General features: G+C 39.9%; 1 protein-coding gene across 1 annotated transcript in view; it reads left to right on the plus strand.

The window, feature by feature from the left end:
- Window positions 1–1,999: 1,999 nt before the first annotated feature.
- The window catches only part of SPATA6 (spermatogenesis associated 6), a gene marked incomplete at its 5' end in the record, with an annotated part of 45,296 nt that continues 33,724 nt past the window's right edge, over window positions 2,000–13,571 (plus strand). The window contains 5 exons of the mRNA XM_082314499.1: window positions 2,000–2,047; window positions 7,580–7,717; window positions 9,266–9,332; window positions 10,210–10,251; window positions 11,612–11,736. Coding sequence (XP_082170625.1) covers window positions 2,000–2,047; window positions 7,580–7,717; window positions 9,266–9,332; window positions 10,210–10,251; window positions 11,612–11,736 — 420 coding nt within the window. The remainder of the gene's footprint in view (window positions 2,048–7,579; window positions 7,718–9,265; window positions 9,333–10,209; window positions 10,252–11,611; window positions 11,737–13,571) is intronic.

Genomic DNA, 13,571 nt, shown 5'->3' on the forward strand with positions numbered 1-13,571 from the left:
ACTTTGGAGCTTTCTGTCCTGCCTTGTGCTCCTTTTTCAAGGGTTATAAAGTACTTCTGTTCCAGGGCACTGCACATGGATATTAAATTTTCATCACAAACATGGTGCCATTTTTTATTTCAGCATTTATCTATCTTCTGTTCTCATATGGTCACACTTACCATAATATCTCATACTTCACAATCTTTAACACATTATTTATCCCTCTAAAAAGCATGTATATGAAAGGTACGTGAAAACAAGCAATAAACCATTTTAATACTGTTACCATCTGAGGCTATGGATCTTTGAGAATTTTCTTCTCATTAACTCTGGAATGCTATTCATAACCTTGAGACTGATAATGCATAGAAAATGATTTTATCCAAGTGTAAACCCCTCTTAGTATATGTATTAGAGGTCTGCAAATGAAATATTAGTCTTTTCCAGGCCCTAAATACAGAATCCTGTCCTTTGGTCAGGCAAAAAAACTTACAGCTGTTACAGAAGTCACATTAATGAAAATAAGGCCTGCATTTCCAGTCATTTATTTATTTTAAAAGATTCAAATTTATAGATGGATTAAATATTACTACTAATAGTTGATACCACTTTTGTCTGCACTGACATATTATTTTCTTTGCATAGTTTCCTTTTAAAAAAAAGGAAAATAAAACCCAAAACATCTTGAGAATGCTGTTTCTTTCCAGATCACTTAGCACTAGCTTTCTAGATCACTCTGCGTGATTTTTCTTTGAAATTGTAAAATTAAAATAAAGCAAGCCATGGGATGCATTTGACCCACTGCTCTCTTTTGGAGGCAATTAAAATTGTCGACTGAGTTTCCTCCCCTCTCTACAGCTGTACTTGTGAATGTGGAAAGAATATTTAAAGGCTTAAATCCCCTCACAGTCTGAGGCTGAAATGAATTGCAGTTGCCAAAACAGAAAGTCAGACTATTTTGGTGTTATACATGACTGTAAATAGAACTCTGAGAACGACTTAGCAGCAAAGAAGTTGGGGAATACCCTTGATGTGGCCATAATGGTGATCAAGATCAGTGGCATAAATTTCAGTTTGTCTAGAAGTGAAAGCAGAAAGGTAGGCCTGAAAAGACGGTTTCAGATGCGAGTGTGGTGACAAGTCTCTAAAGATGGGACCATTCAGAATATACCATGTCCACTCTTGTCTCACCCAGAGAGGACACTGTAACAGGACCCACAGAGTCAAAAAGGCCCAGATGCCTAAAACAGGACATAGGTGAAATCCAAGTATGCAAGCATGGAAATCCACTGCTTTTTAGCTATTCAGCCCTGGAGCAGCGTAAAACTTGGCTGCTGCCCCCCTTTTCCAAGGGGAAGGCTCTCTTGGCACCTGTCTGCAGGGGGTCCAAGAAACCGCGGGGATACAGGCACGTATGTGCTTCGCTCTCCCTTTTGGATGCCCCACTGCAGCTCTCAGCTCTTGTGTGGCCTGTCTGGTTCCCTGCTCCATGCCAGGCGCTTTTTATTTTGCACCGGCGATCCATCACTCAACACAGCACCCATAATTGTAACTGTCTGTCCTTTGGGAGGCTGAGGGGTTGGAAATTATTGCACTTTTGATACACCCCCAGCAGCTCAGGACCACAGGCCCCTGAGGGGAGCGCCAGCCCAGGCTGTGGGGGATGAACAGGGGCGAGGACTGAGGGCCCTGTGGGGCACCGAGCGAGGGCTGGCGGGCGGCCCAGGCGGCTGAGGAAGGGGCAGAGAAGAGCGCACGGCCTTGTGGGAAGCGGCAGCAGCCGCGGGCGCAGCGCATTGTGGGAAGAGGCGGGAGTGATGGCGGCCGTGAGCCGGCCGAGAGGCGCAGAGCATTGTGGGAAGGAGGGGGAGCCGTGCCGGAGGGCGCATGCGCAGCGCGGCAGGGTGGGGCCGGAAGCGCCCCGGTTGCCGTGACAACGGCGTCGGCCCCGCGGCGCGGCTGAGCCGGAGCGGGCCGGGAGCCGGCGGGGCCCCCGCCCCGGCCCGCCCGCCCGCCCATGCCGCGGAAAGCGCTGCTCTGCGTCCTGCAGCTGGACGTCCGCTCGGTGAGTGCCCGGGCCGCGGCCCCCCGCGTCCTCAGCCGGGGCGCGCCGGGCCGCAGGCTGGAGGAGAAGCCGCGGTTTGCCCTTCCGGCGCCGCTTCCCGCCCCGCTTCCCTCTCTCAGCCGCCCGGGGGTTCTTCTGGGAGGCTGCTCCGGGCCCTGTTGCCGAGCGTGCGGCCGCCCTCCGTCTGGAACTCCAGCTCAGGCTGGCTCCTGGGCAACTTCTGCCCCTTCTGTGCCTGCACTCTCCGGCAGCCGGTCCCTGTGCCCCTCTGTTGGTGTTAGCAGCAGCCGTGCTCCTTCACAGCTCTCACTTTCCTGTGGCAAAAGTGTTTTTTAAGAGACACTGATTCTTGGGAAGCTGTCTGGTGTGGGAAAAGCACTCTTGAAAAAAACAGAGCAAAAGAAATCCCGGGAAACAGCAGCTTGTGTGTGGCATATGCTCCCCTGTGAGTGACGAGGGGCAGGAGGTGGCACTGGGCAGCTCTGAAGTACCCGGGTGTTACACGGCGGGGTTCGGGTCGATAGGTGTGAAAGTGGAAAGTTTTTACTTTAATCGTGTTAGGAGACTTCCTTGTGCACTTTGCAAAGTTTTCTGGTTATATTCAAGGTGAGAGTAAAGTAAGACTTTATGTCATTCTCCTGATGACTTTTAAGAAACAGTTGAGGTAGATAGTGGTCTGTTACTCTGGAGCTGTTGGCTTCATAGGCCCTGGTTGCTGTAATCCAGAGGTTAGGCCTCCTCACGGGGCGAGTGCTGCCAGAACACTTGCTGCTGAAAGGGAAACCTGAGGTGCCATCCAAAAAATTCAAGTGCAGATCGAGAAAGTACATACTGGGAAATGGACCCGTTTTTCCTGATTACTTAACCACTTTTGTCCCCAAACTTGTACAGCTGCTCTGAAATAGAGCTGTGAATTTTTACACGTAGATGGTGAGGGTATCGCCCTAATGGTGTTGCTCTGTTGTCTCAACAGTTAGTGTTTGTCTTCATAATGCAAAGGTCTGCTTGGTTCCTGGAAAGGAGCAGATGTGCTTTCCTTTTCTGTTCCTACTGCCGTGAGCTATTCCTGTGCCAGGAGAGAGTACAGGGTAGGTGTTCCCCCAGGGTCAGGCTTCTTCAGTTGTGGGGTATTTGTTATTCACCCTGCTCTCAAGGCTACAAATAATAGTGGAAAGGGACAGGATAGGAAATCTCCAACACAGATCTGAGTGCCCCTTTCAGCACATGTGGGTTGTTCAGTTATATCCCTGCTATGTTATATAATTTCTCTCAGATAACCCTTTTAATAAGTGTATTTAGTCTGTTTTTGAAACACTTGTTTTGCCTTTTTTTTCCCCACTGGAGCCTACTTTGGCATTTCACTCCTGTGCTGTTTTGAAAACTTCCCAGCCTAAATTTCCTTCTGGCTAGTTGATGCCCTGCTCTTACACAAATGTCAACACTGGCCTTTTACTTAAATCATTTTTTTCCTTCCTTGGTGTTTGCTCTCTTGATGTATTTTTTTGGGCACCAGTTCTGTCATTTCACAGTTGACCTTTGTCAGCTAGAGAGGCCTGGTTCTTTTGGTAGTGTTTTGTGTGATAGGCTCACCAGTCTTCTAGATCATCTTAGGGATGGGTGCTGCTCTTCCACTTTGAATTTGCATTGATCAGGATTGGAATTGAATTCAGCATTCCAGGTGGGGTCTCCCTGTTGCCTTAGGTGATGTCAGGGAAAAAAAAACTCCAACATTCATCCTATATGTCTTAATATTAGTCTCTTCACAGCTGCACTGCAGTTATGCTGTCGTTTATTAACACACTCATCATCTTCCCCTCAGCCAGCTTTGAAGGTTAGCCCCCCGAGAGAAAGCAAAAACTGTTGTTAATACACAGTAGGTGCATCTCATCTCTATTACTGTAGGTCCCACAAAAGGTTTTTCTATATCTTTTTGTTGACCTCTGATGATTTCTGAATTTTAATTGGAAAAATTTCATGAGAACATGCTGACTTCTTGTGTCAGGGTAATTAAAAGTATTAAATAGCATGAATCCTAGGATATATAAAGGAACGTTTTTAATAGTAACCTTCAGCTTGATGCCTCCCAGTTTTGCACGTGACTGATGCTGTCCTTTGGCCAGTTCTGTACCACCTTAGGACTTTCGTACTAACTCCCATCTTCTGCATCATAAGTAATAATTTCTCATGTGGCACTATGTGATATCCTTTGTCCAGAAAATAGGCTTTCAAGAAAATGTCAGGTTTTGCTTGATTGATCTATTTTTATGAAGCATGTGCTGCTGGGCTTCTTTCTGGTCATGTTTTCCTCCATGTCTTTATTCTTTACTTTTGCGTATTTAAATCTTCTGATTGATTGGGGTTATAATTTTTCAGATCTCTTTTTCTGCCTCACATGGGCCTTGCATTTGTTGTTTTTCAGCAGATGGCACTATCCTTGTTTTCATAACGTAGGTTTTTGTTATGTATAGATCCAGCAAGAAAAATTACATTCTTTCAAAACCTTGGCTGAATATGATTCAGCATCACTTGGTCCAGGCCTAGTGCATATTGGGTAACTTCTGTTTCCATCATCTTGTTCTTTAATTTGTTTTTCTGTTCCCATATTAAGTATCATTAAAACCAAGGCAAAATATTCAGTTGTGTTTGGAACATAGATTTGTTAGTTTTCACATCTTTGTTGATTTATACTACGTCCACTTGTTTTCTCCTTGTTCGCTTTATTTGTGACTAAAGTTTTGTCCAAATTTCTGATTCCTTCTCCTGTTCTTTTACAATGCTCTGTGTATTTCTCAACCCTCTTTGAAACCTATCCACTTGTGCCAGAAGTTGTGTCCTCTTTGTTTTTCCCTTGCTTTAGGTTACAGATGGGTTTTGCTCCTTTTGACTTAATGAAATTCCAAGATCTTTTTCGATCTGAGTCCACCAGCTCTTTGGTTTATCTCGCTGCTAAGTTTCTTCATTTCTGAAAGGCTGCTCTTCTAAAATGGAAAACCTTAGTTAAAGACCTTATTTGGTTTATCCTGCTATTAATTGAAATTGAATAATTCATGATTGCTCAGACTGAGATTTCATTGTTATTTGTTTTTTTTGAGACTAATTTTGGTGCCTACCTCTGCTGTTGGCATTTAGATTGCTCATATAGGAACAGAATGAAATTCACATTATTCTTCATGTCATTGCTACGTGGAGAATTCACAAATGCAGCAGTGAAGGTAGGTAAAGTTTTAAGCGCTAAGATGAATTAGTAGCGCTGTGGATTACTGCCAGGTGAGGAGACTAAAATGGCATCTGTTCACATTGAGATTACTTTTGCAACTCTAAGTCCAAAATGCTATTCTATCTGGAAGCTTGCACTCAGCAGAAGTTAATACTGTCCATTGCTCTTCATAGGGAACTCTGCTTGTTTTGATGGTAATGGGCAATTAAAGGGATTTTTCAAGGCCAGCCTTTTTCATTGGTTATGTATGCAGCTACAGTTTTAGGACTGCATGTAACAAACAAATGCCATTGGGGATTGTGGATCAGTGGAATTCTGTTGCTTTCCATGAGATGAATTCAGTGATTTCTTTATGGCTATTTGTGATGTCCCAACAATAGGGCTGGTACATGCTTATCCATAGGTAATACTATTACAGGTTTTAAAATGGTCCCTCATCCTGCCTGAACAGTTTGCAGTCAGAGAAGAGATTCAGTTTTGTCTCCTGAGTGTTATGCAGCTCCATGCATCACATGTTACAAAATAGATTTCATGAAGTGCAGATATACGTGTCATTCATTCTTGGAGCTGGTTTAAAGTTACATGAACATGTAGATTTGGTGTTCCAGCCCAGACAATGAATTGTGCTGTTTATCTCAAGGATAGTAGAAGCACAAGTTAACACATGTTCTATCTTGCCCCACATGCTGATTTATAAGAAGTTATTTTCTTTTACAGGATAGCCAGAATAAATGGCACCTGTTGTTTGCAGTTTTGCCCTCTCCTATGTCTTCAAACCTCTCACTTTTCATCTCAATAAATAGGCAAATATTGTTTGCCTTCTCTAAGGTGAAAGACATGAAACCCCAGCTAAAAATTATTGTAAATTCTACAAAAATGTCAAGAAAAGCGAGAACTAAGCTAATATGCCTTGTAGTATATAGTTTGGGGGATCTTGCCTTGTATGAACGAAATCTGTCCCTTTCACTCACTCGTATTCATACTTGCAACTGCACGACTCTCATACAAGCTGTTTAATGCTTGACAGTCTGTTTCAGTTGGGATATCTATTATTCTGGCACTTGTCTTGCAGATTTGAAGCCCTCATTTACATGGAGAGAAACTCCTTTTTTTTTTCCTCTTTGGATATTTATGAGTAGAAGCACTATTTTTTAGCTTATACTGTATCTATAATAATCTACCACACATTGGTTTCTGTTATTTCTTTCACCTGAGGCTGTTTTTCTGCTGTTTATGTAGTTTTCTTTTAGATCCAGTTAGTATTTCTCAAATAAAACATTCATTTGGGAAAAGGAGACTGTAGCCAAAGCACTTATTTTAATTCCTGTCACTCTTCTTCTTTGTCTTTCTACCTGGCAATTGAAAGTCTGAACACTTTCTCCAGCAACCTTATGTTGGAAGAGACAACCTCATATTTATTATACTGTGATAAAAAGTGAGCAGTAGAACTGAAGTGAAAGGTGACAATTCTCTATCTGGGTAATAGAATAAAACCACGTGGCTTGCAGAAAACAGCAAATAGTTTTGCAATGAGTTGTGTACATCCTTGCAGTGAAAGCATGAGTAAAACCATCTGCTGTTCATCAGAGCTTTAAAAAATACCAACTTCTTCTTACTTAAAGAATAAGAATTGTCCAGAGAAAGTTGAGAGATTAGTGGCAGTATCTGGCAGCCTAATGAGCCTTCCATGCCTTGAATACCCTCTAAGGTGGCCAAACTTCTCAGATAAAACTTTGTGTGCCGTGTGTCTGCTAGTAACGGAATAACAGTTGCTTTTTCTCATTTACATATTAGAAGGCAAAGTTAATATAATATTTGCAAATAAACTCTCCCTTTTTGGTGATTGGACAGAGTATGGATATCTAAGCATGTACATTTACCAGTTTCATTCTCTCTGTGGCTAGGCTAAAATTTGGACTGGTTTTTGTATCTTGGCATCATGTAGACTTCATTGTACAAGAATCTTCATACAGAACCTGATGTGACCCTTGATGATTAATTCATATAGTCAGTGCATGCCTTTTAACTGTGTTAACCTGGGATTGGGATACCAGGTTTTGGTTTTGGTTGAAGACAATGGAGTATGTTTACTTATAGTATTTGGTCCTAATTATATTAAAATGGTGACTATTTTTACTGGTCGGTCTGTACAAACAGGATTGCTGTAGAAAAGAAATTACTTCACCCTAATCTGTTATAATCTGACTCTCAGAAATCAACCATTTCAGCCTTGACTGTTTCATTTTTATCTTGAAAACAGCCATTATTTCTATAACTGAAGTTCAGTTTGTTTAATGAATGTGTTACTCTTACAGATAACTTGCCCCGGAGTGCTGCTGAAAGACAAAGAGGAACTTTATCTCAGTGTCTCTGTACTTGGACAGTACAAAAAAACTCAATGCGTCCCTGCAGCATTTCCACTCTTCTTTGAAGAAAAACTAGTATTTGAAAAGGTAAGATAATGTCAAGAGCTAATACAAGCCAAATAAAACCCATCCCAAACTCCACAAAAACTCACTGCAAAACCCCTGAGCACAGTAATCACACTGAGGATGGCATAGCATTGTAACTCCTGCTTCTCTTCAGCACAAAGGAGGTGTGCGCCTATATTATCCACATGGTGACTCAAGAATTATATGTACTGAAGATTATAACGTATGATGAGGCTTTTTAGGTCTTTGTTCATTCTTTTGTGAACTGTCCTTTTTCAGCGTCTGTTTTCCTGGCTTGGAAGGAACTGAATGTTGTTGTTCTAAAAATTATGGCAAGGCGAAGAACAAAGACTCTTAAGATATAGGAGAGTCAACTTAATTTAGTAGAATGATAGAATAGCAGCTCAAGCCTTTTTGGTGACATCTTTCTCCCTTTGAGATACTTTTTTCATGGTTTGTCACCAGAATTCCCAGGTCGGTACTCTGGCTTTATAATTTATAGTTGTTTATCAGATATTCTGAGTCCCTACTAGCTTTGTTATTAGTACCACAGGGATAATGAAACACAATATCTTACAGATATGATCTGGCTTCTTGACTACCTATGAATAATAATACTTTGCCCTTTCTAGTTCTTTTCCTTTAAGCATCCCCCAGCACTTTGAAAACCAGACTGAGTAAACATCAGTGATGCTCTGGTGATGTGGGTAAGATACAAACAGTGATAATTTCAGCAGCTGCTGAAGAGTAAAAAAGACCACAGTTCTTTAAAGGCAAACATACCACAAACTACTTAAGGGAAATGTACTGAATGCTGTTTTCATTGTAATTTAGGGGAACTCCAAGACACTGGGATCTATCTGCCTACAAAAGAGGTGAACGAGAAAGCTGAGAATAATATCTGTCGTCTTACAAATAGCTATTGACTAGGTCTAGATACTTGTGGAGCACTGGTACTTTGGTATTTTTTTAGTGTTTGGTACCTTGAAGAGCAAAGTGATCTACACCACTCTGCTGAGACTTTTGTACAGAATTAGGGTGAAGTCTATTAGCTGCTCTGTACCCAGTGCAACATCCTCCCCTATTCCCCATCTATTCACATGGGATTCAGGTTATTTTTTTAACCCTGAACAGTACTATGTACGTGAATAGTCGCTTCTATGAAAATGAAGCTTAAAGCATTACTAATATATTAAAGAACATATGCTTAATCTATCAGAATTCTAGTACATTCAGCAATGTATCTTTCTCTCTTGAAATTTTCTCAGACAATACTTATCTCTACGTGTTCAACTCTTCACAATACCTCTTAATTTAAATATGGAGAGGTAACCCTTAATGGCTAGAAAGCATATGACAAGAACTGCTCACTTTCAATGAATTTGATTATGTGCCAAATGATAATTTTGTTTTCCTTTCTTTTTCCAATGGGGATAGGACTCTTGGCAACCATCTGAAGCAAGGAAGAATATTGATTTCTGCACCAGCCCACCCCTCCCCCCTTTCCCCAGAGGTTCATCTGATGACTTGGACCGTGCTATTATTATTATTTATTAATTTCTTTTCCAGGCATTTGCTGACATAGTTGATCCTGGAGACCTTGTGGAGTTACTGGAACATAGGTTCTGCTTTTTATGTATACTATGTTGTATGCATTAGTGTCATGCATGTATGGGCTCTAAAGACTTTTTGGAGGTTTAAAGTGTGTGATCATTTTTCTATCAGGAGCCTGTTCTCTGAAAAGCTAGTGGGTAATCAGTGTAGTATATTATGTACTAAATAAGTACGACCCTAGCACTAGTGGGTTTTCAGAATAGAAGATTCGTTGTCAGTGCAGGCAGAGGTTTTTTTGCTGTCTTTTGCATCCTAGTAACTTACCCAAAATACGGTTAACTAACAAAATGCCTCTAGAAATGTATGCTACCTGCTTTAGAACAAGAAAAGGGTTAAAAGTCGTAATTAATGGAAAATATAGCTGGTTATCCAGATAGGTAATGGATTCCTTTGTCTGATCATTTATTTGATTAATTTTCAAATAATATAAGCATAAACCTTCAATTTTTGTAAAATTATTCTTTTCATTTTTTAAGAAAATTATATGTCTTGCCACATGTGGAGCATAATCAATTGTAGTGAGACAACACTGGCCCTGAGCTCAAACTCCAGGAATATGCTCCCTCATACTGGGAGTTATCTGAAAAAGTGGTGAAGCTTGCATCATCTTCTTTAAAAGCTATCTTCAAAGTACAAACTTGGCAGCAGATAGAACTGCCCAAGTTCCAAGTCAAACTTAGAGTTGTCATTCATACGCTGCTAATGCCATTGTGTTCATCTGTGGTATTTATGCAAGCTATTCTTAATTTTCTCTTATTGTTGGTGTAGTGGAAATAGTGTAGCTATATACAGTGCTATGAAGCTTAAATCGGTGAGCCGTTTTTCTTGGGTTTTGACTATGAGAATTACTTTTCCATTTTAGTTTTTTTAACTCATGAAAAAACTTTTTTCCTTTCTAGTTGACACAGCAGTACTTGAACTAATACAGCTCGTTCCTCCAGGTATTGTACCAGTCTCTTCATAAATTATGCAGTTTAATAGGTGAATTTCCATGAGGACATTGCCCATTACAGCACAATCACTTTTTCCAACACACAAACAACATAGAAAGCTCTTCAACAAATAGTCCTCTGAATGTAAAATGTTAATAGATCAAGAGGATCTCATTCTTGAAAGGGAATAATAACTGAATATTGAAATGTACCATACTCAGGCTTAGGAAAGTGATAATATTTTAAAAATGGAAAATAAACTGAAATCATCCAGTGCACACTTATTGACTGCATCACAATTCACTTGCAAAGTGACTGTATGTGAAATTTCAGAGTGCATAATCTTGTTCTCAGAATGACACTTTTTTTCTTTCCGTTTTAATGGTGACCATTGGGAAAACTGTTATCCTCACTATAAGTATTACAGGTCTCTTGGGATATGTGAAGATAATAAATAGCGATTTGTCATATTTCTGTTATTGGTTTGTGTGATTATAAAAATCTATTTTAATGAAATTCAAGAGTTCCCATGAATAATGTAAATCTATATTTTATTGGAAATAAAGTCAAGTTTTAAAGAGGACTCGTTTGGAAACTGTGGTATTAAAAGCACTCTCTGTCACTTGTCCTTAGTACTTTCAAGGAAACAATTGCTTCTCTCAGGTGACTCACCAGACTGTTTACTTAAAGAAATGTACTGAATGTGGATTTTTGTTGTGCGAAGGTAAAAGATCTCGGATAAGGAATTTAATTTCAGGGGTCAGAGATAGGTATAATACAGCGCAACATAAGCTGACAAGATGACTGCAATAGCACATTTTAAATTTTTTTTATAACATACATTCAAGGTTTTCCCCTAAAGAAAATAACTTTTTTAAAAGTATCAAACAAGAATAGTGAGAAAATCTTGAGATAATGATTTTGATGTTGCTTGTGTTTCTTTCTTACTACTATGCGTACTATTACTACTACTATTACTATTGTGAATGATACAGTTTTTCATAAGGGATTGGCTGCCATTAAAAAAAATGCTGGTTTCTTCTGTGGCATGGAAGGGAAAGAAAGAGGGAAAACTACTGAAGAATTGCCTAGAGAAAACTTCTCATATGACTCTTAAAGAAGATTAACTGTTCTATAATTTTTTTTTTTTTTAAATAACAGTGAAACATACTTTCTGAGTAGATTCTGCACATTGCTGCTGCTGATTTAACTTGATGAGGTTATATCCTAGTGTGGTACAAGTTTTTAGAGCCATGCTATTAATTTTTAAAGAACAAAATTTATCTTAGTTTCAATATGGTCTTGTGTGTGGTGTCTGTACTATATGGCTTTGTCTATTTTCCAATTAAAGTATATATTTTCTTTTTAGTAGGAAGAATTCTAGCTACGTATGAAGAAAATACAAGAGATTTCCTGTTCCCTGACCCTAAGCTTACCTGTGGGCACCATGGTTTAGATCGTGAGATTTTAATGAAGAGGTCCTCTTCTTTTACAGTGAGTGAATATCTGTGGATTGTATTTCTGATACAGTGTGTTTCACTGAAAAAAACCCTTGAACTACTTCAAATGAAAAGCGATTACTTCTGTCAGATTTTGCCATTTCAGGTGTTGAATGTACAAATCCACAGTTGAACTTTGGTGAAGGTATAATCTTTTTTCAGAGTGCTTCAAGAAATTATTTAATGTGAAAAAGTTAGTTTCCACTTGGTTTGCAGTGTGACACCATGACGTGTCTTCCGTTCAATTTAATCTGTGGTGCAGTTGGTAGCTGAAGGGATGCAAGAGAAGAGGGAGATGTCATATCAACTTCACGGTTCTCAACAGATAAACCATGTAACCCTCCCTCCTCAGTCTCCCTTTGTAGCATTTTGTTTCAGACTATTTTTGGTACTGTTTAGGACAACAACAGTCAGTACAAATTTATAGTACTATGCCATCTGACCTGTGGGCCTCCCTGAGGTGCCAGATCACCTCTAAAATAGTAAGTAACTGAAATTTAGCTTAGTGCTGCATGATTGTTTTTCAGTTTCAAAACCTGTTTCTTAAGGTCTATTCAGGCCATTCATGCTCATTTAGTAACTTGCCTTTTCTAAAGTTTCAAAAAAGCTATGATAAGTGACAACTAATTGGCAGAATGAGTGCAATGAAGTAATGTTAATTTTCTGGAGATAAGGGCTCAAGTACATAGCAAATGAAAATGGATTTATCTCACACTTCCCTTTCATAAGAGTTTGACTGTTGAATTTTAGGTGTCAGTGGAATAACTCAGGAAGGCACTTTGAAGATGATGGCGATGATGTGGGGGATGTGTTCTGGGGTTTGTTTTGTTTGTCTTATTTTTGTTAAATTTTACTAGTGGAGTGGTAGGATATTTGGATTGGGAAGACAGGGACTCAGTTGCCCTGTCCGTTGTGGTTGGATTAAAAACACATGGCAGGAGGGAAACGCTGATTAAAGGTCATTAGTATCTTTTAGCTGGTATAATCTTTACCCTGCAAGGGCAATCTGGAAATTGCCCAGTCACTTGCAGTTAGAAGTGCTAATTTGGTGTCTAATGCTGTGTTACATTTGAATGAATTAAAGCTGTGATTTTGTGATACCAAATGTATGGTTCTGCAGCAGCTTAAACTGTCCCTGCGACAATAACCATCATTTTTTGGTCATAGCATCTCTCTGATATGGCTTATCCTATGCACGTTAGTGGTGGCTCAAGAGAGGAGGTGGGACTGTATTGCTTTCAGATTACTTATAGAATAGGTACTTCTCTGGTGTTGAGAAAGAATAGATAGGGAGGTAGTAATAAATGAGTAGGTATTGGCAAAATTATTTCAGATTTTTTTGTAAATGCAATATAATGCATCTTTGTAGAAGCAGACCCACTAGCGAAGTTTCAGTTTTTTTGTTGGACTGACTTCTTTAATACAAAATTTATGTATATTCTAAAAAAGAGAAGGTACCATAATTTGTGAGCTGTGAGAAGATGTGATCAGAGTCATTTGGATGTGTAGCTGAATGATGACACTGTAGTAGCTTTAAAAAGTTGACTGACGTAAGACAGAAATGTACTTCCGTGTCCTTGGGAACAGTGTAAATGAAATCCATCTCTGCCCTGGAACAAGCACTGCAGAAGCATCTGTTGCTCCATTCCATTTGCATTGCAGACAGAACAGTTTAAGAAAGGATTTTGGCATACTGACCCCATTTTCAGGAATAATAAAGAAGCTGTGTTTGATGGAATTGGAGGGAGGCTCCTAACAAGAACTTGTGGTTCCTCTCCTTGCTCACCAAATGGGATAGCTGTAAGAGGATTTTAACCTCCAGTAGAAATG

This window comes from Platalea leucorodia (genome assembly GCF_965183815.1).
Source record: "Platalea leucorodia genome assembly, chromosome: 5".
Taxonomy (NCBI): domain Eukaryota; kingdom Metazoa; phylum Chordata; class Aves; order Pelecaniformes; family Threskiornithidae; genus Platalea; species Platalea leucorodia.